The sequence below is a fragment of the Panthera onca genome, chromosome A1 (assembly GCF_046562875.1).
Source record: "Panthera onca isolate mPanOnc1 chromosome A1, mPanOnc1 haplotype 2, whole genome shotgun sequence".
Classification (NCBI taxonomy): Eukaryota; Metazoa; Chordata; class Mammalia; order Carnivora; family Felidae; genus Panthera; species Panthera onca.
This window is the reverse complement of record NC_138339.1, coordinates 62918139-62944665: the sequence shown is the minus strand read 5'-3', so window position 1 is coordinate 62944665 and position 26527 is coordinate 62918139. Positions and strand designations below refer to the sequence as shown.

Sequence of the window (26527 nt, the reverse complement as noted above, 5' to 3'; positions counted from 1 at the left end):
GGGATTTTTGTCCAAATGAATAGTGAGTACAAGGTGAGTGCAAGGAGCCCGCAGTAAGGTGTTGAGGGGCTGGAGCAGTCTAGCCTCTGTGAACTAAAAACTGACCAACCAGGACTCCCTTGCATGAGAAGAGCCAGGATTGGTAAGAATCAAAATTGAGTAAGACAGGAACAATAGATATGAAAGAAAGAGACGGTGCAGATAAAATGGGAGAGGAGCAGAGAACAAGAAATTTCAGAAAGCAAGCTGCCCTGTGCACCTGCCCTGCCACAAGTTCTTCTTGCCCTCACTTGACTGTGGGCTAGTGACACACAAATGTACCAAAAAAATTGCCTCCCTCGATCCCGGGTTTCGGCACCAAAAAAAACCAAAAAAACAAAAAAAAACAAACAAACAAAAAAAAAAAACCAAAAAAAAAAAAAAAAAAAAATTGCCTCCCACCCTTTGCTTTTGCATATCACCTCAGCATCCAATAAAGGCACTTGTCCCCAGGTTCCTTTGTTTTTCTCCCACTCCATGTCTCTCTCTCTTCTCTGTCTCTTCCCTACCTGCTTTGTTGAGTCTTCTCCCTTAGTGCTTCCTTCATGTGGCCCCCTTGTGGCATGTGGTGACTTTGTTTCTCTAGGATAAGCTTTCTTCCTGCTCCTCTCCTGTGTCCCCTTCTTGTGGCTAGACTATACACCATCTCATAAATGAATACAAAACATAGTTTTATATTAACAAAAACAGAGGACTCTGTAAAGCCTGAAGTCAGGAAAGCTATTGTGAACCAAACTTTCAAAGTTCAGAAAAACCAAATTCACATACAAATGAATAGAAAAATATCAAGGTCAAAAATCCCATATAAAGTTATTATAAGAAAAAAGAGAAGAATATTCCTACAAACAATGAATATCCTAGCAGATATGACCACAAAACGACCATATATATCCTTTATTATTATTCCAAATGGTCAGACCCTACTATTATTTCAGAACGAACGCAAGGATATTCAAAATGAACTAAAACACATTAGAGAAAATGTTACATGAAGGGACAACATAAATCAGAAATAGAAAAACTCAGAAATAAGGTGACAGAACTCAGAAAAAAACTGGAAGAAAAATTAATTTCTGAAATTAAGAAAAAACAAAAAAAATACAAGAGCAGCAAATAAACACAACAATAATGCTTTCAAGAGACATGGAGGTGCAAACAAGAAACAATTTTAAAATAAAAAAAGAAATTAAGAAACAAAAAACTGATAAAAAACTAAATATACATAGGAAATACCGAAGCTAGGCAAAGAAGGTCCAACCCACAAATAATAATTCCCTGAACAACAAAAACAAAACAAAGGAAGGAAACAGGTCAAATAGTAATGTTTGAAAGAGCACAGTACACACATGACAATATCAACCTAAAATGACCAACTCCAAGACAAAGTCTAGTGAAATTACTGGGATTTAAAGAAAAAGAATGGGGTGCCTAGATGGCTCAGCTGGTTTAGCATCTGACTTTGGCTCAGGTCATGATCTCGTGGGTTCGGGAGTTTGAACCCCGTGTGGAGCTCACTGCTGTCAGTGTGGAGCCCACTTTGGATCCTCTGTCCCCTCCTCCACTAGTGGTCTCCCTCTCTCAAAAATAAAATAAACATTAAAAAAAGAAAAAAAAAGAAAAAATCCTGTTGACAACTTGGCAAAAATAGCAAATGACCTATAAGGAGAAAAAAAAACTAGGCAATTATTAGGGCAATTAATAGCTTTTTAACAGAAACATTTTATGCCAAAAAAAACCAAAACCAAAAACAAAAAAAACGGAGAAGCATATTTAAATACTCAAGGAAAGGGGCACCTGGTGGCTCAGTTGGTTAAACATCCGACTTAGCCTCAGGTCATGATCTCAGGGTTTGTGAGTTTGAGCCCCACGTGGGGCTCTATGCTGACAGCTCAGAGCCTGGAGCCTGCTTCAGATTCTGTGTCTCCCTCTCTCTCTCTGCCCTTCCCCTGCTCGTGCTCTCTCTCTCTCTCTCTCTCTCAAAAATAATACACAAACATTAAAGAAAATTTTTTTAAAGGAAAGAAAATGTGAGTCAAGGAATTTGAAATTGACCTTTGAGATGTAAAGAGAATATACACATTTATCAACATATAAGGCCTTTAAATTAAAAACTAAAAAGGTAAAAAGAATCTTTACTTGTAATATTAAGTTCCTCCCTCTACCTAATAAAAGAACTGAAAATTATTTTAAAGAACATTAAAGACAGAAATGCACTGAAAGAATACATAAAATTTTAAAACAGCATCAATCCATTTGAAGAAAAAGTCAAGTAAATTCACCAGGACTTCCTATTTGCATACTGAATTAATCTACACGAGGTAAAAAGTAACTGGTTGTTTAGGAAAATACTGATAGTTAGAATCCACTCTTCACCTAAGTGTTTTCTACATAAATATAGTTTTGTTCAAAATAAACTTCTGATCTTTCATACTGTTTTATTTTTTTATTTTTTTAAATGAATGGTAGTTTTTCAATCTCATCTTGTATTTTGGGTAATTGAGGTGATCTTGGGTTTTTTGTGTTTTTAAAAAAAAATTTTTTTTTAATGTTTATTAGTTTTGAGAGAGAGAAAGAGAGAGAGACCAAGCAGGGGAGGGGTGGAGAGAGAGAGGGAGACACAGAATCGGAAGCAGGCCCCAGGCTCTGAGCTGTCAGCACAGAGCCCAATGCAGGGCTCAAACTCAAACCACAAGATCATGACCTGAACTGAAGTCAGCCGTTTAACCAACTGAGCCACCCAAGAACCCCTTTACTGTTTATTTTCTGTATAAATATACAGTTCTTAGTTTTGTTTCATTTTGCATTACTCTATTTTGATACATATGTACAACTCTACTTTTGAAAAGGTAATTCTGTAAATATAATAATTACATATTCATTTTACTATTCTGTGAACTTATCTAGTAACTATAGGTCATTTCCTAAAACTTAGCAAAAAGAATTATTAATTACTGATAAGCAATAATCACTGAAATGTTATACTGTTTGGAATACCTAAATAGAAAAATTAGATCTATCTTGTTAGCCAATTATATCACAAATAATTATCAGGTTAATATGTTGTGAACATGCAACTTAAGCATTTGACTAATTTTAATTGACTTTGTCATGAAAAAATTCTTCAATTTTCTAAAATATGAATGATGGATTTTAGGAATAAGGTGGAAATAAAACTTTTAAGAAAAAAGAAAAAAACCTAAATGGTTAAGATGTAATATGGTAACATCAACAGCTAACACTTATGGAATATTGAGAATTTATGTGCTCAGCAGGGTGCTAAGTGTTTTATATGCACTCTTCTCAATTAATCCACACAACTGTCCATATTTTATAGATGAACAAAATTAGGTTGAGGGAAGTGAAGTCACTTTCGTAGGGTCCTCATGTAGTATGTAGTAGGGCCAGGAGTTCAATCTAGAACTGATTTCAAATACTCTGATTTTAACCACTACAATAAACAAACTTCTGTTTTTTGGAAACATGACTTTAATTTTCAGACCACTGGTTTTGCCAGAGCCACAGAGACACCACTAGTGTTTGTTTGGGTTTTTTTGGTTTGTTTTTTTTTTTTTTTGGTAAAAAGATAGGAAACAAGGCATGCAGATCTTAAAATAAAGAAAATGTTTCCAGAAAAATATTCAGAAGTGCCAAATGTTACAATAAGTGTCAAGAAAAAGAAATCCTCAAGTAGGCCTACTGGATGAAGCGATTAGGGGGCCAATGATAAACTATTCAGGTCAGACTACAGAGATGAGAGTCAGATGACAGGGCTCAATGATGGTATGTGGAGGCAGTGTGAGCACTGGAACTCAAAGAACTTCTACTCCTGGTTCGGCCATTTATTGATTGTGGGACTCATAAGATACTTTAATACCTTGCTGTGTTTTCTAATTCCTATTTGTAAAACTAGAGTAGTAATACCTCCTTCACAGAACTGTGAAAGTAAATGACTAAACAACCTTAGCAGACAGGTCCTAGGTCACAGTAAGTACCCAGTAAATGTTAGCTGTTTATCCCTTCCGAACACCCGAGGAAGCCCTCTTTCCTGGCCCTTGATCTCACTTACAAACCTTCTCCTTTGGCCTTCAAGCATAAATGTTGCCAAACTTTATGAAACTATTTTGCTAATATCTATATGCATTGCTAATTCTACCAATGATTTCCAAACTGCCTTTCAAATATACTAGAATATTTTACCTTCAGTATGAACACAATGCTGACAAAGAGAAACTAATAATTTCAAAGACCATCAGAAACATGCATTGTGGACACATGCATGGAAGCATTCAATCTGCATTTATTTTTAATCAAAGAAAATGCAATCATTTTGGTAGCTGTGAGAAGTATTTCTGTATAAATAGAAATAAACTGTTCAATGAACCATGAGAATCTATCCCAAAAACCAAGAGCACACTTTACACACTGTATGTTAGCCAATTTGACAATAAATTATATTAGATAAATAAATAAATAAATAAATAAATAAATAAATAGAAATAAACTGTTGCTCACTTCACTCCATGGAAACATCTTGATTTCTTCACAGCGATTGCCACAATTTGTTATTTTTTTCTGTTTATTCTTGGTCTTCCATTTTTAGACTAGTGACCAAGTCTGTTATTCAACCCTATATCCCCCCACACTGGGCCATAGAGCAGGCACTGAAAACACTTTGAATGAATCTATAGTAACTAAAAGTAAGAAAAATTGTCTTAACAGAAATGTAAAAAAATTCTGAGATATTTACAGTTTTAAGAAAATAGAATGATTTATAGTGTTTGTTACTCTAGAATTCAGGTAAGGAACTAAATAATTATTAAAAAGAAAGCTCTAGGGGCACCTGGGTGGCTCAATCGGTTAAACGGTCGGCTCTTGGTTTCATCTCAGGTCATGGTCTCACAGTTTGTGAGTTCGAGCCCCAAGCTGGAGTCCCCACTGACAGTGAAGAGCCTGCTTGGGATACTCTCTCTTCCTCTCTCTCTCTCTGCCCCTCCCCTGCTTGCTCTCTCTCTCCCTCTCTCTCAAAATAAATAAATAAACTTAAAAAACAAGTAAGCTCTAATTCTTTTGAGTGACCTGATTCAATACACAATCAGCATCCTGGGGAAAAATGAACTGGAAGAAAATTCTCAGATAGCTGAAGTATGTCACTCTACATAATGACTACATAAGAACCAGTTTTTAAAAGACCGTCCTAGAATAAATATTGTTAAAGAACATATGAAACAGCTGAACTAATTTTATGATGCTTCAAGGTTCTCACAGATTGCACTATGCTGCAGTGTCCTGGGATGCTACTCCCAAGGTGATCTGCTCCTATGGCCCCTAAGCTCCAGCACCTCTAGAGTTCTCATGTCTGTATTATCTCCCTCTTTCCTCCATCAGGTATTCCTCTACTTGATTTCTGGATGCCTGCCTCTCTGTTCCTCCCCATGTTGTATAATCTGTCCAGGGAAAACCACACAAGTAAGTTTATTAGAATCCCGTGAAATGTACTACTGAGTAAATGTACAGATAAGAACCTCCACCAAAGTACAAATTACAGGCTTGACAGCTCAGGGATCTTTCCTTTCCTCACAAAAGGTAAAGTTGCTAGAAGTTCATCTTTCCTAAGTGTTAAAATAGTTCAGTAATGAAGTATAAATAACAAATTGTGGTAACCAGCAATACATGTTTATGAATGCAAAATCTCAAAAGACAAAACAACTCGTAAAGAAAAGTAACTACAATAAAAGCATTTGGGGTTTTCCTTAAAAGAACTTAGTATCTCCTTAAATCATATATCTTATACTACATGTTACTGTTATTAATTTTTCCAATATTCTTCTTACCAAGAGTATCCTTAATGAGCATTTCAAGCTTCTGCCCCATGTTGGGTCCTCTCTCCTCTCTTGGATTCTGTACTCGATTTACAATCTCTTGCTTGATGGAGTTGATTACAAACAATAAATTATCTGTAAGACAGAACAAGACACTTGGAACACGTCACTGACATGGAAGAATTTGCTTTTTATTATGTAGTAACAGTTATTTGGTTAAAAAATGGAAAATGTGTAAGAAAATATTAAGTAGTAATGGTTATAAGCTTTCTTATCCAAAGGGACTAACTTCAAATGATATGCCATTTTCGATAACACACTGTAGACATGTATCAATGTCTACTATCCTATAAGCAATTTCCTTACTTGTCTTCATGGCTTTAAGACCTATGATAGTGCCTGTATATCAAATCATAGATGTTAACACATGTTTATTAAATAAATCAAATGAAGTCCTTCAAGTCCTCCAAAGACAAAACTTTAAAAACAAATATCCCCACCTTAAGAAGCTTTCAAAGAAAAAAGAAGGAAAGAAAGAAAGAAAGAAAGAAAGAAGAGTTAACCAAAAGTAAATAGAAGGAGAGAAATCATAAAGGGCAGAAATCAATAAAACAACACAAACATAACAAGAGAGAAAAGTAACAAAGCCCAAAATGGTTCCTTAAAAAGATCAACAAAATTGATATCCACTCCCACCCCCAACCAACCCCAGCTAAATAGATCAATCACCTATATGATTGATTGGAATGAAAAAGGGGTTCCACCTTTTGGATTGACATGGAATGAAAAAGGGATTCATTCACTTAAGAATCTAGAGCCATTGAAAGAATAATAAGAAAATACTATGCCAACAAAATCAATAATTTGGTAAAAAATGGTCACATTTCTTGAAAATGCAACTTAACAAAACTGACACAAGAAGAAATGAAAAATCTGAACACCCTATTTGTAGTAAAAGTATTAATTTATCCAAAATTTATTCCCAAAAGAAAACCCAGAGGGTTTTAATGGAAAACTATATCAAATATACAACAAAGAAACAAAATTGATCTTATCAAACTTTTCAGAAAAGTGGAAGAAAGATCATGGCCTAATTCATTCTATAAAGACAAAATAGTCCAAATACCAAAACCTGACAAAGATATTACAAAAAAAATCACAGACCAATGTCCCTCTTGAATATAGACATCAAATTCTTAACAAAATATTAGCAACAGAATCCAACTTAAAGTTTTGGAATAGAATCTTATAGAATATTTGTAGTAGACTCTAATATACAAAGAGAAACTAAATCATAACCAAGTAGAGTTTATTCTAACAATGCAAGGTTGGTTTAATAATAAAAAATCAATTAATGTAATTCACCATATTAAGAGGTAAATATATGATATGTTACCAGAATAAAGGAGGACAACATGACTGTTCCAATAGATGCAAAAAAGAGCATATAACAATATTCAACACCATTCAAGATAAATCAAACTAGGAAAAGAAGAGAACTTACTTAAAGTGATACAGGGTATCATCTTACAAAAAAGCCTACCACCAACATCATACTTTAAGGTGAAAGGTTCCCTTCCCTGAGATTGCAAACAAGACAATCACCATGTCTATCCAATGTCTTAGATATTGCAATAAGGCAAGAAAATGAAAGGCATAAGTATCAGAAAAGAAAAAAAGAAAAAATATCAGAAAAAAAAGAAAAAACAGCCTGGGTGGCTCAATCGGTTCAGCATCCAGCTCTTGGTTTTGGCTTAGGTCATGGTCTGACAGTTTGTGAGTTCAAGCCCTACATCAGGCTCACTACTCTCAGCATGGAGCCCACTTCAGATCCTCTGTCCCCCTCTCTCTCTGCCCCTACCCTGCTTTCACTCTCTCTCTCAAAAATAAACATTAAAAAAAACACACACACACACAGGAAAGAAAAAATAAAGCCATCCCTATTTGCAGATGATGACTGCTTAAACAGAAAATCCCAGGGCATCTACATACCTACACTGGAACTAATAAATTTAGCAAGATGACAAGATACAAGAATAATATATAAAAATCCATTTTATATATTAGCAGCAAAGAGTTTTAAAAGTAAAAATTCACGGGCACCTGGGTGGCTCAGTCAGTTAAGTGGCTGACTTCAGCTCAGGCCATGATCTCACGGAGAGCCTCGTGTTGGGCTCTGTGCTGACAGCTGGGAGCCTGGGGTCTGCTTTGGATTCTGTGTCTCCATCTGCCTCTGTCCCTCCCCCAATCACGCTCTGTCTCTCTCTCTCTCTCTCTCTCTCTCTCTCTCTCTCTCGCTCTCTCAAAAATAAACATTAAGGGGCGCCTGGGTGGCTTGGTCGGTTAAGCGTCCAACTTCGGCTCAGGTCATGATCTCACGGCCCGTGAGTTCAAGCCCCGCGTCAGGCTCTGTGCTGACAGCTCAGAGCCTGCAGCCTGTTTCAGATTCTGTGTTTCCCTCTCTCTCTACCCCTCCCCTGTTCATGCTCTGTCTCTCTCTGGCTCAAAAACAAATAAACGTTGAAAAAAAAAAATTTTTTTTTAATAAATAAATAAACATTAAAAAAAAAAAAATAAGGGTGCCCAGGGGCACCTGGGTGGCTCAGTTGGTTACGCATCTGACTTTGGCTCAGGTCATAATCTCACGGTTTGTGGGTTCAAGCCCTGCGTCAGGCTCTGTGCTGACAGCTCAGAGCCTGGAGCCTGCTTCAGATTCTGTGTGTGTCTCTCTCTGTCCCTCCCCTGCTCATGCTCTGTCACTCTATCTCTCTCTCAAAAAAGAAATAAACATTAAAAAATTTTTTTAAAAATTAGGGGTGCCTGGGTGGCTCAGTTGGTTAGGTTAAGTGTCTGACTTTGGCTCAGGTCATGATCTTGTGGTTTGTGAGTTCAAGCCCCACAAAGGGTTCTGTGCTGACAGCTCAGATCCTGTAGCTTGCTTCAGATTTTGTCTCCCTCTCTCTCTGCCCCTCCCCTGCTTGCACTCTCTCTCCCTCTCTCTCAAAAATAAAACATTAAAACAAAAAATTTAAGAAAATAGATTTCAAAAACGACTCCATTTACAGAGCACCAAAAAATATTAAATAGCCAGTAACAGAACAAAAGATGTTACGCATTCTACACTGAAAGCCATAAAACAAGGCACAAAGAAATTAAGGAAGACCTAATAAATGGAAAGAGATACCAAGTTCATGGATTAGAAGACTCCATTTTGTTAAGATGGTAGTTCTCTGCAAATTGATCTACAGATTGAAAGCAATCCCAATCAAAATTTCAGTAAGCTTTTTTGTAAAAAGAGATTCCAAAATGTATATGGTCACGTAAATGACACAGAATAGCCAACATAATTTTGAAAAAACAAAATTATAGGATTAACAAGGACTTAAACTTACCCGACTTTAAGATTTACTATAAAATTACAGAAATCAAAATAGTTTGTATTCACATAAAGGTAGACAAATGATCAATGGAACAGAATACAGAGTCCAGAAGCAGACTCATACATATAGGGTCAACTGATCTGACAAAGATGAAAAAATAATTGAATGGGAAAAGGAAAATCTTTTTAATGAATGGTGCTTGATCAACTGAATATTCATATGGATAAAAATGAACATCAATTCTCACTCCACACCATAAATAAAAATTAACCTAAAATGGACCATAAACCTAAATGTAGGACCTAAAACTATAGGAATGCTAGGAGAAAACATACAAGAAAATATTTGCATTTTGAAGTTGGCTAAATTTCTCAGAACACAAAAAATATAAAATATAAAAAGAAAAATTGGCAAATTGGGAGTCCATCAAAATTAAAATTTTTTGCTCTTTGTTAGCTCTTGGGGCTATCTCAGTTTTCCATGACTTGGTTCATTTTCCACTTGGGGATGTCTTAGGGATGTCCCTCTCAGTGTGGTCTTTTATATTTGGGTGCTTGATCTTTAGCAGAAATGATGAATTCATTAACTCCTGTGTTTAGATATTGTTAATCCTTTTCCCTCTAACTGCCAAGTAAATTCCATTTTAACATCTTAAGTGTATAAGTTGTTGAATCCTAAAATAAAGGGGCTAGGGAAGATGAAGGAAGGGTTCTGTGCTGTGCTTAATTCTATGTAGTACAAAACATACAATGCAGAATAACTAAGACCTTCAGAATACAGATAAATAAAAACAGATAAGGATAATGCAATATATCTTTCATAAAGTTTAATTTAAGGTTGGCAATCTATAGTTCCAAATCCCAAATTCTTTTTCAAATGTCACAGATTTTTGAATCACAAATTCCAGGAACTACTCAGCTAATAGGTGGGTGGTGAGTAATGAGTGTTCCACAAAACAGTTAACTGACTGACAAATATCTCAAGGAATCAAGGGCACCACTCTCTTGAGGGATGAACCAGAAACCCTAGGAAGAATTTTCAAACTACATGTGGCAGACTACATGAGAGCATCTCATGGGGTTCTGAAATGACTTCTAATCCAATAGTTACGGCTGGCTGTTCTTTCCCAGAAACTGGAGAAGAGAAGGGAGGCAGAAGGGGAAGAGAAATAAATGAATGAGAAGATCCTCTTCCTCCATGCCGACTAACTGAGAAGAAAATGATAACCTTTAAAGACAGGCCTATTCTTACATGAAAACAGAGGCTTTATTAGTTTTGGAAATAAGAAAAATTTAAGGCAGCTATCAAAAATCAATGAGATAGAACACATCCAGAAACACTCCAACTGGCCCTTAGCAATTCCCCAGGTGTTCCCTAATCCAGAATATACTTACATTACAGACCCAAAGCATGTGTGTGGAGATGTAAATTAGCATATACACAAATGCACAAATCTACAGGCACACAGATACACAAACTTATAGTTAAATACATAAATTGAACAACACACAGATAGATGCCTACAAGTGCCCAAGGAAACACAGAGCCAGAAGGCTCCCAAATGGCCCATCATATCTCCCTGCAGTGTAAGTCATCTGGGTTCCAAAATGAAATACGAATGCCTATGGTATTGTAATAATTATGTGTATATGTACTCACAGAGCTCAAGGTCAGAATGCTTCAACAGCAAGAAAGAATAATAGGAAAATGAGTAGATTTCTTTTCTAACAAACCAACTATTGTTTTACCTAACTCATTTATCTGATGAGAGTTCCTGAGTGGCCATTAATAAATAAAACCATCAGCTCATTTCACAAGTTGTAAACTTCACAGTAGGAAATCCTCTTTCTGCCCTCACAAGTGGAAGCAAGATAATCAAGATAAAGGATTAAGAAAACTGCACAAAGTTTAGTGAGCACCTACGTGCCAGACATTGTGCTGACTTCAGAAAATCTCTGGAAACAAATAACAACTGGTCATTTTGCCACTGATCCACTTTCAGATACAATGTAGCCCAAGAGCCTCAGGTGAAGAACATAATTTTAGAGGCAAAAGAACATACAAACTCATATTATGATACCCGGCTTAAGGAATAGTAACAGAGCAAGGAAGAAAGGAAGAATGGTTCTTATTACAGAAGATCAAGACCAGAGCTTTACAAACCTCTAGAGTGCTGAAAAAGGGTTCCAGGTGTTTTAAATAATAATCCTCTCAGTCCATAAGGGGCTTCCCTCCCTTGAGCAGCCTACTCTGTTATATTCCAGGATGTCTTAGAAATGATAACTTTTTACATGTGCCATGTTGTAAAAGATGGGGGGGGCACTGATCTAAGCCAACAGTTCCCAAATATGTGTTAAGATAGTTGCCTAGAGTAATCTGGAGTAGTGTTAAAAATATGGACTCCTGGGTTCTACTTGCACAGACTCCAATTCATTGGATCTGGGGAGAAGCCTAGGGATCTATATTTTAACATGTACCCGGATGATTTTTAAGGAGCCATCAAATTTGTAAAACACAGATCTCAATTATCCACTCAAATAGACATTAGTCCATAAAACTGGCTAACCCAGCAATACGATTGTAAAATGGAAGTAGGAGATTATTGTGGTCACAAGTATACAAGCTCTCTAGGGTAGAGAGGAAATTTGGCATGGGGAGCCACAGATACACTCACTAAAAGGAGAACATGAATGAATAAGAGTATGTAGCTTACTGAATGGATGAACAAAAAGGAGGCTGGCCTAAAACTTGGCAGAATACAGGGAAAGCAAATAACAAAACTGAAGAAAAAGAGAGTGGTTGGCAAAATAACAGGAGGTTAATTAAATTCTTAAAAGTTTAGGTTTACCATATTCTGTGTTGAGGCCCCATAATTTCACTTTATTAGCTTCATACTGGGCTTTTTTCTTTAACCGACAAGCCCTGTGAAAGGAAGGAGCAATTAGTTCACTTATTTTTTAAGTGAACATTCAGAATATACTTCTTTTTGCTGCTGTCAAACTATTTTCTAATAGCAACCGAGAATCACTGCCTATTGATGCTTATATCAAGGAACTCAGTTTCCAAAAAACACACAATACAGTCATTAATCCAAACTGATTTTTAAAAAATTTTACCACACATCCAAAAATAAAGCTATGATCAGTACACTAAAATAAACAAACAAAAACTGACAATACCAAAAGAATGTAAAGTGAGTGGAACCATCATATGTTGCTAATTGGGATGTAAACACTACTTACTGCTACTTTGAAAAACAGTAAGTTTTGTAAAATTTACTTTATACTTCAGAAATAGATAGTTTGGCAATGTCTTATGAAGTTGAACATGTAGAGAGAAATGCAAACTTATGTTCACACAAACACCTGTAAGTGAATGTTTATGGTGGTTTTATTCATTACTGGCAAGAAGCAGAAACAACCCAAATGCCCCTTCAATTAGGGAATGGATAAACTACAGTGTATCCCTACAGAGGAATACTACTCAGCAACATGGATGAATCTCGAATTCCTCATGCTAAATCAAAGAAGCCAGATTCAAAAGGCTACATATAATTCCATCTATGTGACATTCTAGAAAAGGCAAATCTGTGGGGACAGAAAACGGATTAGTGGTTGTGAGGAATTAGGGGTGGGAGAAGGAGTTCGCTTTACAACGAGGCATGAGGAAATTTTTTAAGGTGATGGAAAATATTCATTATCTTGATTGTGGTGGTGTTTATGTGATTGGGTAGGTCTGTCAAACCCATAAAAAGTGTACATTAAAAGGGATATATTTTACCTCAAGTAAATTATATCCCAGTAAAAAATCTGACTTACCACAAAACAAAAATTAAAATTATGACAAAACTTTTCCTTGCTGTAATATAATGCACTTGAGAGTCCTTTCACCTCTCCCCTTTAAAAGCATAATACCATCTCTTGGTACTATGAAGCATAAATGAAGTATGAATACCATCTTTTATTTTCAAAGGAAAAATTATAATACTCTTATTGTAGTATTTATAAAAACATATATCTGAATAAGAGGTTGACGGTCATCCATAAAAGCTCACTTAGAATCTATAACCTCACCTCCTAGACTTTATTCACACAGGTGAACATGATTATCATTTACCTGGAAGCCAGCTTATTTTTTTCCTTCCTTGACCTTGGCCGGGCTGTTAAGGGAAGCTCACTGACTGGAGTCAGATCACTAATCACCTTATTCAGTTTCCGTAGTTCATTGCCTATCTGGAGTAGTTTTTTAGGGTTTGGAGTCAGGTCTTCTACATCAGTTCTCCGTGACTTTTTGACTGCATATTTTCCTATAGATGGTATAAAGAGATTTAAGTTAGATCACTGTATTTAACAAAAGACACATTCTGCAGCCATATTTTAAATCCACATTTCTCCCTCCACCTTTTTTCTTTTTTAGAAGTCTTGGCATGTTTCAGAAGTCTCAGCGTGTTAACAGCCTATGCTAAAGGGGCTAGCCTCCTCTCCTTCCCACCTTGTAACTGCAAGAAATGGGGGAAACATGGCACAGAGCCAGTCTTCGCCAAGTCCTTATGCACCTTAGAGTTTCTAGCCCTGGTGTGTCAGAATCTTAATTATATGCATGGTGGTAATAAGCATCTCAAACCTCAGGACTTGAGGGCAAGTTCACCAAGCCCAAAAATCAGGGCTAGGGTAGAATATACACCCAGAAAAGACTCTGGAGACTTTACTCAAACCAAGATATTTTGATGCTATGACTGAAAAATTCTCAGACATGTATACCTTGTTGCTGGACTCAAAAGGCCAGCAAATAAAGACCGCTTTTTTTGAAAGCTCTTCCTTGGTTAGTTCAATAAATAACATTACAGAAGACTCAGGGGTCTTGCCCTATCACTGCAGGCAAGAGTGATGGGGGGTGAACTACAATACACCAAAGAACTTTTCCTAGTACTCGGCACATGCTACCTAGAGCTACTTAGTGGACCTGTCTTTTCATTTCTGGTAGAAAACCGATCTGAAGCCCATATTCCCTGACAAACAGTAGAATACAGACTGAGTGCCAGTGGAAAGGGAAAATGAGGCACAGATACACTTTTGATATAATTCCTGTTGTCAAAATTGCTTAGCAACATAAATCTGTAGCATGAGAGATTACTAAAACTGTTTATTGAGAGCCAAACTTACTAGTGCCCTCCCCATTTTCAGTACAGGTTTTAGATAATACAGAATAAAAGAAGAAATTCTACTTAACTACATCTTCCTTTGTTCACCATTGGAAATTTGGCTTGCCTATGATTATAAGTTTCTCCTGACTCCTACTATTCAACTCTCCTCTCTCCAGTGCTTTTCTCTACAATTATTCCCTTTCCTTTCTTTTCCCACCTTTCTTCCCACCTCCATTTTTTTTTTTTTTTTTAAGTAGGCTCCACACCCAATGTGGGACTTAAACCCATGACTCTAACATCAAGAGTTGTATGCTCTACCAATTGAGCCAGTGAGGCGCCCCTTCCTATTACCATGTTGATTCCAATCTCCCTGTTTACATTTCAGCCTGGAGATTGGGCAAGAACAGAAGATAAAGATGCTGGGAGCCCAGCCCCTTTCTCCCCAACCCTTCTGGTTTATAGCAACTGTGGCAGGTCAGGAATCGGCAGTCTCCTGGTCATTTCCCGAGTAGGATAAACAGAACAGGAGATGACTAGAAGTTGTTTCTGCACAGGCCTTCCTCCGTGTAGGTGACAGCTCTCACAACTGGTAAAGGCTACTTATGAGTGTCTCTGCAGTAATAAGTAAATATAGCAGCTCTCCTGTTCCCCTCTCCACTTTGCTAGGAATGGCTGAATACGCAGGTACACTTAGTAAGCATTATGGTTTATGGTCTCTATGTAAAGTGACACGAGGCGCACGTGGGTGGCTCAGAAGCATCCAGCTCTTGATTTCAGCTCAGGTTATGATCTCCTGGTTGTGAGATCAAGCCCCGCATTGGGCTCCACACTGAGCATGGAGCCTGCTTATAAGTCTTTCTATCCCTCTCTCTCTGCCCCTCCTCTGAGCGCTCTTTCTCTCAAAATACATAAATAAAGACATTAAAAAAAAATAAAGTGACACAAAATGTTTGGCTGTAATTCCGTCTTACCATGATGTAAGCCATTTTTCTGATACATATTACTTGGCAAGGTATCTCGGTTCCACTCAGATGGCCTGAGCATCCTTTCTTGCTGTGATGGTGTGAGCTGTTCACTATACTCCCAGAAGTACCTTCTTTTACCTCTCTTCCGAGAGGATATTGAAGTCATCTCCTTCAAGTCTTCCACAGAATCATTTTCATAACCTTAAAAAAAAAAAATCCCCCCCACCCCCAATTTTTTAAGTTCCATAACTTTCAATATAGCAATAGGGGCAAATAAAAAGATGTGTGTGTCACACATCTTTGACTGGTGTGTCAAAGATAATAGACCATATAAAATAACTTAATATGGAAATCTCTAACTCATAAAATATTGAGATTAATAAACACAGATAACTATACTGTTCACTCGCCTTCTATTTCTCTTTGGTTCTTATAAGTTAGTATACGACATCTTTTGTATCTTCACATAGGCTCTGAGAGAATGATGAAATATAGCTACAGGAATGTCAAATGTACCATTAGATAATGGTACTAAGACATGACACTGTGATTTTTAATGTCTTTCTCCTAAAATTTATGCATCCAAAACATTCCCAGACAGACAGGTGTGCATTTCTATGATGGTCTCTTACTAGACACAATTTTGTAAGGCAGGAGTGGTTTTCTTCCTACCTCTGACCCTAACCTTTTTGTAAAAGTACAAAAATGAGAATTCTTGCATAGACTCTCAAATAAAAACATATATGCACAGTCTAATATTTTACTGGAAGAAATTTGCATTTACTTCACTTTTTAAGACGTTATTTTCCTTACTAATGGGGAGTTTCAGAACATACTTAACACTGAGCTGCTGGAACTGTTGGTCAGACCTCACGCAGAATGACCTACAAATCTAAAATACCTTCAGAGAATGTCCATCTCAGTGTATTCCACATCACTACTTCTAGATATGCAGGGGAGTGGAGATGGGCCCCACACAAGATACATACAACCCTAACGTGGCCAGGAAAACTTGGGCACTTCTGGCCAAGCAAAATGACCACTCTCCCTCCTAAAGTCATCACTCCTCTGGAACTGACACTAGAAAGTGATGACATTTGCACATTTTGGAAAAAAGTTAGAATTTGAGAATTTTACCAGGTTTCCTTCAGATTAAGAATTAATCAGAGGGGTGCATGGCTGGCTCAGTTGGTTAAGCATCCCACTCTTGATTTTGGCTCAGGTCATGATCTCGCAGTTTTTACGTTTGAGCCCCACATTGGGGATTCGATCTTTCCCTCTCTCTCTGCCCCTGCCCCAATTGCTCTCTCTTGCTCTCAAAATAAATAAATAAAAGATTAATCAGAAATATGGTCCATTTATATGACATTTTAGAAAAGGCAAAACTAGAAAGTGGCTTCCAGGCGTTGGGGGTGGAGGGAGGGGCTGACTATAAGGAACACAAGGGAAATTTGGGGGGGTGGTCAAACTCTTCTATATCTTGATGGTTACACAACCACCAGTACATACGTTTGTCAAAACTCAAAGAAGTGTACACTTAAAGAAGGCTGAATTTTATGTGTGACAATACATAAAATAAACACTGCAATAAACATGACCTTTTAAAAAAGAATCAATTTGGAGACCAGAATGATTTCAGGGCAACAATCAAGAGAAGCTTCTGCAGCACTGCTAGCATTAACAGCATGAGAGTTGCACACGTGGTAGTTTAAAACAATATGGCAAGGGATGTGACCGTGAACTTCAGGTTCTTCTTAAGACATGATCCAGAAGTTGAGTCATACAATCATTCCTAGAAGTCTGATTTTTAAAAACTGTGTTAGATACATAAAGCAATGGCTTTGGTCTATTTATTTGTGCCACCGTTACACTTCAAATTAAAGGATTTTATCTTGTTCCAGTTATCAACCTAGTTTTGGAAAAGGCGCAAGGGCAATACTGTGCCACCAGAAATGGTGTTTTCACCAAGAAAAGCTTACTGGCTCGAACAAACTACCAGCCCATAGGTATTAACCTAGTATGGCTGGGAACACCTCAACACAGGCAGGTGGACCAACAAAAACACTCCCAACTTCCTACCAATGTCAAGAACTAGTGTTCCACAAAAAACCGAAACAAACGAACAAACAAGCCAAAACAGAAACAGACTCACAGATACAAGAAACAAACCGTATACAAGATACAAAGAGGGACGGGATGGTGGGTGAAATACGTGAAGGGGATTATGATGTATATTTTTCCAGTTATAATAAGTCATGGGATATAAAGTACAGCTTAGGGAATAATCAATAATACTGTCATAACTGTATGTGACAGATGGTAACTAGACTTATTGTGGGGATCATTTTATGTGTATAAATGTTGAATCGCTATATTATACACCTGAAACTAACATTGTATATCAACCATACTTTCATTAAAAATAAATAAATAAAATTAAAAAAAAATAAGTAAAAAAAAAAAAAACCCTTTGTATGGTGACAGACTTGACTTATGGAGATCTTTTTGTAATATATAAAAATAACGAATCACTACGATGCACACTTGAAACTAATAGGATATTGGATGTCAACTATACTTTAATAAAAAAATGAAAGAACCAGTGTTCCATATTGAAATCTACCCTAGCCCAAAGTAGAAAAGAAATTTTTTCCTATACAGCTTCCTCAGGCAACCCATCCCTCTGGCAATTTATCTGATATTCTCCCCTACTTAGCAGTTCTCTTCAGGTGGCCTGGATTTCTGGCAAAACACTGTCTATCTCATTTAATGTACCTACACATTTCACTTACAGATATTTGAGACTTCTAAGAGCCTGGTAAAAAAAAAAAAGACATTTTTAACCCTATTTACACAAAGAAACAGGCTCATGGAGGCTTTAAGTGACTTGGCAGACCTGGAACTGGTGACCCAAGTCCCGTGACTCAAGGAGTCTAGCTCCTCTTGGTCTTCTCTCTTTTCCTATCTGTCTAGTTAAACGGTCTCAATGGATTTTTCTTCACATATATCCTGTGTTAAATTCAAAGAATGATGAAGATTTCCATTTCTTCGGTCCACTCAAATTAGTTACCAGTTTTATTTATTTATATACGGTCAGCCTTTTCCAAAAAAACATTGAAGGGCCATCAATAACGTATTGACCTAACGTATTAACATTTTCTAGTAACATACACCACAAATTCACCATAACACACACACACACACACACACACACACACACACACACAGAGTCATACATACACACAGTCATACATACACAATGGATTTCTTAAAGGTGGCCACTTTGCAATACAGAGACCACCATGAGCAAGTCGAATGCAGAAAAATTATATTCCCAGATCATAGGTCTAGCATTTAAGGTAATTAAATATTTCTCAAAGTATGTTCTCAGAAACACTATTACCATAAGATAGGCCTTCATCCCCAAGTGAGTTCTGTGGTCAAATAAGTTTTAAGAAACCCTCATCCTGCATCTCTCTCTTGCCAAGTCACACTACACACAAGCGGATTAAAAGACTGAGAAATCGTGACAGTAAACAACCCCACTCAACTCTAAATTCCATGAAGATAAGAATCATGTCTCCCTTGTTCATCTCTAGATAGCCAATACCTAATACACACGGTGCCTGACACAAAAGTAGGCACTCAGAAATATTTTTCTTTTAACAAATCAAGTGTTTGTTTAACGCAACACTTCCATGAAGCCTTTTCCCTTTTCTTTTCATTTGCTGGATCACCATACTGATCTGACTCACTCCTTCCTGACATGATTATCAGATGGAAATCCAAAAGGCCACGTTTATTCTGTAAAATTCTAATCACACATCGTTGGTTAGTGCAGACTACCAGTAAAGTCAATCGTGAAAATGTTTAGGAGGGATTACAAAATAAACTTTCTTTCTGGGGGCCCAATTCTTATTATTACAACCATGTAATCCCAATGACCCCGAACAGTCACAGCCTGTCCACAGAATAGGCTCTATTAAAACTTGGGAGCAAGGCCAAAGTAGGGACTGGAACTCCATTTTACACCTTTCCTGGAGCTTTGTAGGCTCAGGCACTGTTGTAGCCAACTGCCAAGAAACAGCATCAAGTGAGCTAGTCATCACAAAAGGGCCTTTGTAACTGTCTGCTGCAAATTAAACCAATCGACCCACTCTAAAACTAGCACTCTGAAGAAACTACAACTATCCCCACTTTTCTGCTTCAAAGAATGTCTTCCTGCTTCTTACCAGTAACTCACTTTTGCATTCCTGAAGTCACTTGTTTAGCTCTTTCTTCCAAGAAAAAGGGAAATTTTCACTAGCAAATGTGAATAAAGCCCAAATAGTACCACAAAATTGTGTTGGTTATGTGGTTAAATCATGTCATTCATTACCATTTGTGAGAACTGTCCAAGTAATACTAACCAAAGAGGCTTTACTTCAAGTCAACTGGAAATGAGTGAATTAAATGCCATCCAAACATTTAGCATTGTTAAACAGAGCCAAGAGGACAGTTTTACCCTGCTGAGTGCCAGCCAAAGCATTTCTGTTTCAAAGTAGTGTTGGTTAACACCAGCAAGCTCACAAATCAGGATAATTCTACAGGAGACAGGGCAAGAGAATGTAGCATGAGGGCAACACCAATTATAACACTGGTCCCCTCTCCCTACGAGAGTCAAAAGGCTGAGAAAATGGAAACGAGGGTCAACTCATCAAGTGATCTCTCTTTGCGGACCTACTCATCTCTCAACACATTTATCCAGGTAAAACCACATTAAAAGATAAAGGGTGAATTTAAAGTAGACTTGAAAGCCAAAGAAAAGCAAAACTACAACCAGAAGTGAGACAGACAGTACAGTCCTTGGTGATGGTGGGATTGACTGACTCCCTCTGATTTGTATTTTCCTTTAAGTACCCACTGGCAAAGGCCTCTCCTTCCCCACGCTTTCCATTTCCCTTAGTTATTACTCATCTCTTTATCTCACTCTTCACCTACCCTCCTACCCTGATCCTAAGTATGGAACTCAAAGCAATAGGCCTGATCTATAGACCTTGATGACCACTCATAAACAGCACTCTGGTCTTCCCATGGGAGGGAGCTATATAACTTACCACTAGCTACAAAGACAACTTTCCCTGAAACATCTCAGAGCAAGATTTTTTTTTTAAAAAGATTAAAAACATTTTTTTTAAGTAATCTCTACACCCAACCTGGGGCTCAAACTCACAACCCCGAGATCAAGAGTCACAGGCTGTACCAACTGGCCAGCTAGGTGACCCTCAAAGCAGATTTCATTAACTTGTTGACAGGAAAGTTTTCCAGCTAAGTAGAAAAACAAGTGTTCTATCTAGACGACACAGAGTTCTAAAGCAAACCAAAAAAAGGCACAAGCCCTTTTCCTCCACGTTAAATTTAAAGGACCCTTTCCTTACTTGAAACTCCACCCAAGTCATACAACTGGGTTGTATCAAACACACACATCTAAGCATTTGTTACGATAGAAAGATTTCATTAAAGGAAAGTCTTTCGGCAATAATAGTGCTTCAAGGGCTACCATACAGCTATCGTGGCTTAAAAGCCTTTTTGAAAATTAAATATTAATGTTTATCCTGCTAGAAATTCCAGCAGTCATAACAAAAGGGCTCTCTCTGACAACTGATAAAGTTTAAAAACTAACTTCGTTTTTTTATGTACTAGTATCAACATTATTTTTGAGGAAAATAACTTTTGCTTAAATTTGAAGATCTTCACTTTTTTGTGCAGTTTAAACTGTGTGCCACTTGGCAATACCATTTTCATAAATACTATACAAGCCAACAGTGGCAACAGCCCGAGCATGTAAATGCTGAATGAAGGGAACCAGTTCCCACAGGTTTCTTTTCTTTCTCCCGTTTATTTATATGTGCTGTACATCAATAAAGCAGAGTAGCCTGCATACGCATTAAATCACAGCATGTATTTTTCTTAAATGGAAAAACACTGTGAATGAAAGATGGGGCAGACACAAAGAAAAAGCTCTTTTTTACATTATTGACTAAGGAGGCCTTGCTGGTTACAAGCATAAGTAACACAAACCATCGTCACTTGGTTTACCATTGTGGGCCCTCCTAACTTGCCTCGACTGTAACAGAAGTACATGTGTATAAATAGGAATATTTTTAAGTCAATCTATTCTTGGTATCTTTGCACAGCTGCTGAAGAGAGTAACAAAGTAGGTCCCTTAACAGAAGATAAATTAAGAAGAAGCTCCTGAAGAATAGCCTGTAAGAGCAGCAGTGATTATTTCAGAACTGCTTGAATAGAAAAAAGCAATTCCGTACCTGATCCAAGATAGTAAGTCATTTGATCCCCAAACTAAGACAAAGAAAATACCCGTATCTCAAGATAGCAGAAAGGTCATTCTGGTAAGCCTCCAAGCATTACCATACCTGGCTCAGAGAAAGTGTCACTAATATCATCATCTTTGTCATCTTCATAATCCTCTTCCTCCTCTTCCTCCTCCTCATTTTCAGAAAGTTCATGCTCACTCCCAAATCCTTCATCATGGTCCTCATCGTCAGCATCTTCCTCGTCTTCTTCATCTTCTTCAGGACTGCATTTGGTTGGCTGTTCACCCAAGTTGTCGGAGACAAAAAGGGAATAATTGTGCTCTTCTTTTTTCTGGGATGAATCTGAGACCAATGTGCTGGCAGAAAGGCTGCTACTCTCTCCTGCTACAATTGACCCAGGACCCTCCTGGGACAGGGGACTGAGTAATAGTTCCTGGGTTTCTTTAAAAGGCAAAGCTGGAGTGGCGTGACCCTGAAGAGGCTCCAGCCCTTTTTTCTCTGGTCTTTTTGCTACTGCACCACAGTAGCAGGTGTTCTCCTTTGCCGCATCTGCGTGAATCTGGCTCAACAAGGGCCGGCTCTGCTGCACTGGGTTGATCTTTACCTTGGCCTTTTTTACATAGTCTTTACATTCAACATGAAAGTTCACCTTTTCATTATGATACATGTTGGTCTTCACCATGATCTGTGTGCTTGAAGTGGGTTTACTTGCTTTTTGGACACAGTCTGACAAAGGGACCTCAGCCTGAAGAGTCTTAGAAGAACACACAGGGGCAGCTGCTCTGCTTGAGATCTTTTTACTAGGGAATGAAGAGGGCAAAGGAGCTTGTTTGACACTGAAAAGTGAATCAGGGTAATAAAGGGAATCGGAAACAGACTGAGAGTCCTCGCTATTAAGCTGGGCCAAAGTTGGAGTTTTACTTATGACCTCTTCATCTTGGTAAGGACTAGAAAAGTCATCAAGACCCAAGTAATCCACTTCTTTTGTTCCCCAGATGTCACAGCTGGTTAGTTTGGTATACTTTGTTAAGTCTTCACAGTATGTATCCCACTGTTCCCAGTTTGAGGTTAAAGCACCCTCATTATCCAGGACATCTGTGAAAGACTCCAGATTTTCAATGTCTTTGCAGTCCTCCAAAGAAAGGAAGTTGTCTCTAGGATTCTGTTGATAGTTCATCTCTCTATCCTGAGAAAAGTGAAAACAAAAAATCACACACCACATTTTAGGAAAGAAACATTCACCTCCATCCTCACATCCATATATCAAATTGATAAATCAGTACTTGACCTCTGGTCTGTCCTATTTTAAGATAAAGGCTATTTACAGGTCACTTTACCATTCCATACAATATCATTTCCCGGCGCAAGGAAAAAAAAGGGAAAATATGCCCCTTGGGAGGCTTAGGTATGGTCTAAATATCAAGGGCTCTTGAACTTTACTATAAACACTCTTCCTGAAAAAGCTTTACATTTCCTGATCTTTGACTTAGGATTTGAGGAACTCCTTAGAAACGAGCTTCAATTACAAAGCAAATAATGAAGACCTTACCTTCATCACAGAAGGATCTGTCTTCTTAAATGAGAACTTAATATTGAGACAAAGAGCAAACCAAAGAAGAGTTGAAACTCAGCCACAGAAAGATACGATTTTCAGTAAGACCTTGTCAACAACAACACCTGGGCATGGGGACTATATTACTTCTCACAAGTATGATACTCCTCATGAACAGACATAGGATTTTTAAAATAGGTCAGTGAGACTATGCAGTCATTAAAAAGAATGCAGTTAAGGTCTAATGTACTAACACAAAAGGCTGCTCACCATGAGTCTTTATGTTCAAAGGATTAAGTTACAGAATACCGTATCTACGAATATGTCACCCAACTTAAAATACTCATATGTTTATATATAAGCAGAAAAACTCTGTTAGGAGTACCTATCTTTGGGAGGAAAGTTTGGAGGGTGGAGGTTCAGGAAGGAAACAAGGAAATTTTCACTTTTTCGGCGTGCTTTTGTTCTGTTTTGATTTTTCCATTTGGGGCTTTTCTTGTTTTGTTTTTGCTTTTATATGTGTGTCTCTGTGTGTTTTTATGGCTTTAATGAAATACAGCTTACAGACCACAAAATTCACATATATCAAGTGTACAATTCAATGATTTGTAGTAAATTAGCCGGTTTGTGTCCTTAGTTTTAGTTTTTCAGTTTTTATACACTTCCATGTTGCTTAAATGGTATGTAATTAAAATTAAAAAAAAAATTATTTTAGTACTCTTAGGTGTCTATTTACCTCGAGAATAAGTAATAAGTATACTGTTTGGAATTGCTTTTTTTACCTCACATTCTTTGCATCAGATGCTTTGCTCAACGTTATCATTCCTAAACATCCCAGCTGAAGAGCCCGTTAGCAGTTAGGCATATCAAAAAAGCTTCCCATCCTCATCAACAAAAGCTGGACTTTCTAAAGGTAAATTCTCCTCTATTTTCTTTTATGTGTGTGCATGTGTGTATGTATAGAATTATTTTTTTATAATTATAATGCATATTTTTAAATTCTAGTATAATTAACATACAGTGTTATTTTAGTTTTAGGTATACAATACAGTGATCCAACAATTCGATACACTACCCAGTGCTCCTCATGGTAATCCCCTTCACCTATTTCACCCATCCCCTCACCCACCTGCCTTCCTTTTACTCTTTTCAATTTTAGCCGTCTAAAATTACTAGACTGACAGTCATGAGAATCAAACTTGACATCCTTTTCCTTTTCAGGCATTTATAAATGAAAAAAAAAAAGATACCACAACATTTTTACCCCAAATCAATTAAAGCAGAATCCAAGAAAGTGTTACTTACCAGTTCATACATGAAATCTGGATCTGAACTGTTTGCTAAGAGATCTGTGCTCATCAGAGTCTGTTCTGAAAAGGTGTGGCTTCGAAAGGCATCCCCAAAAGGCGGATCCATTCCGCTTACACTAGGCTACAACAGAGTGATTTTAATTTTAGAAAAGTTAAAGACTACTCCAAGGCCAATTTATTACACATACACCCCATTCCCGTGCCTACTAACTTATTATTTTCAGAATTTTGTATATTTTCTCCTTTTTAGTGCATTTAAGAGATTTAATTAGCATTAAATTGTGACCTTAAACTAGGAAAATAATGAAGATGCATTAAAAACAGAAAAAGAAATAGTGGCAACTGTTAATAATATCTAACTTCTAAAAACTGAAGTTTATTTAGCCACTAGAATCAGCCTACACTACTTAATGAGTACTTTTATTCAGCTATATGACATTTCTTCAAATCTATCTCTAACAACACTCCCTCTTCTAACTCCCCGAGTTAGAGAGAAGAGTAGAGAATTCTGGCATCTGTAGTGCAACAAGTGCATCCAGGAACGTGATGAAGATAGGAACAGCCAAATATCCAAAAATCCTACTGGTGAGACCAGACACTTGGGCATGAGCTCAGTAACCTTTATCCTGATACCCCACCCCCTCCTGCCAAAAAAAATCCTGATTCCAGAAAAGGGTACCATTCATTCTGTAATAAAATTAGCGGGAAAAAACTTGGCACCCAGAGTTGATGCTTCTTTTCTCCATCCCCCTTTTCCATTTCAACATCTATATAAATCACTCCAGAGTGAAGTGAGGACTCACACTTCAAAGTGGCCAAACAAGTGAATGGCCAAACTTTGAAATCTAACTTGGATGAAGGAAGAAGATGGGAAAGAATAAAAATTCTCTCTTTTTTGTCCTTCTGCAAGTTTTTGCTGAAACTTAAAAAAATTATATTAGCCAATTTGCTTGTATTTCTCTATTCATATTGCTTCTACCTACCACGGACTGGCCTTTTTACACACTCTCCTATCATGTTTTTTCTTCATTGGCACTTCCCAACCCATTCTTTTCTTTCTCTGATTTTTCCCAACCCTACCAGGCCACATGCTCAAAGTAAGTGTTTTATAGCTCTAAATTCAAGTATTCAGTAAAGAGCAAATGAAACTTTGAATGGGAAAGAACTCTAAACAAGTACAGGTAGTCTACTTGGCACAGACATTGGGGTGGAGACAGGCCCCTGGTTTTAATATCAACCAGCAAATCCCCTTTCTTTGCCTCTGCTGCCTGCCTCTGAGCCTCTGGACAGTCCCACCAAGTTGCTTATTTTCTGTGTTCAAGGTGTAATTCTGCCTGGCCCCACATAAAGCCACCTAAGAGTCCCTGCCCTCTCATTATTTCTAGGCTTCTCCTCAGCACTGAACAGAAAGAGGTAAGGGGGTAAGAACTAACCACTCGAGGGGGACAGGAAGAAGTATGGATGTGCAATGGGGATTAAAAGGGCTTCATGGGGCAGGGCACCTGGGTGGCTCAGTCGGTTATGCTTCCAACTTCGGCTCAGGTCATGATCTCACGGTTTGTGAGTTTGAGCCCCACGTCGGGCTCTGTGCTGACAGCTCAGAGCCTGGAGCCTGTTTCAGATTCTGTGTCTCTGTCTCTCTCTGCCCTGCCCCCACTCACACTCTGTCTCTCTCTCACAAATAAATAAACATTAAAAAAAAAAAGGGGGGCTTCAATTAGTTTTTTCAGAAATCGCCCCAAACCAGAGCTAATCAATTCTAAGTAGTTACCATAATATAAATAGATATAATCATTCAGAAATGTTTTCTGGGAGGTATACACACACACACACACACACACACACACACACACACACATATGGGAACATAAGTGTGTGTATGAAAGAGAGAAAGGTTGAAATATCTCACCATTTCCTCTTTTTTTTTTTTTTTTTTTTATTTTTTAATATATGAAATTTACTGTCAAATTGGTTTCTATACAACACCCAGTGCTCATCCCAAAAG

General features: G+C 37.5%; 1 protein-coding gene across 2 annotated transcripts in view; it reads right to left on the bottom strand.

The window, feature by feature from the left end:
* Positions 1-26527, bottom strand: part of CREBRF (CREB3 regulatory factor) — a 57576-nt gene that overhangs the window by 9769 nt on the left and 21280 nt on the right. For both annotated transcript variants that reach the window (XM_060635049.2, XM_078446888.1), the window contains exons 3-8: positions 24518-24643; positions 21760-22846; positions 15353-15547; positions 13355-13544; positions 12087-12160; positions 5871-5993 (exon numbers count right to left, since the gene is read on the bottom strand). In XM_060635049.2, coding sequence (XP_060491032.1) covers positions 5871-5993; positions 12087-12160; positions 13355-13544; positions 15353-15547; positions 21760-22846; positions 24518-24643 — 1795 coding nt within the window. The remainder of the gene's footprint in view (positions 1-5870; positions 5994-12086; positions 12161-13354; positions 13545-15352; positions 15548-21759; positions 22847-24517; positions 24644-26527) is intronic.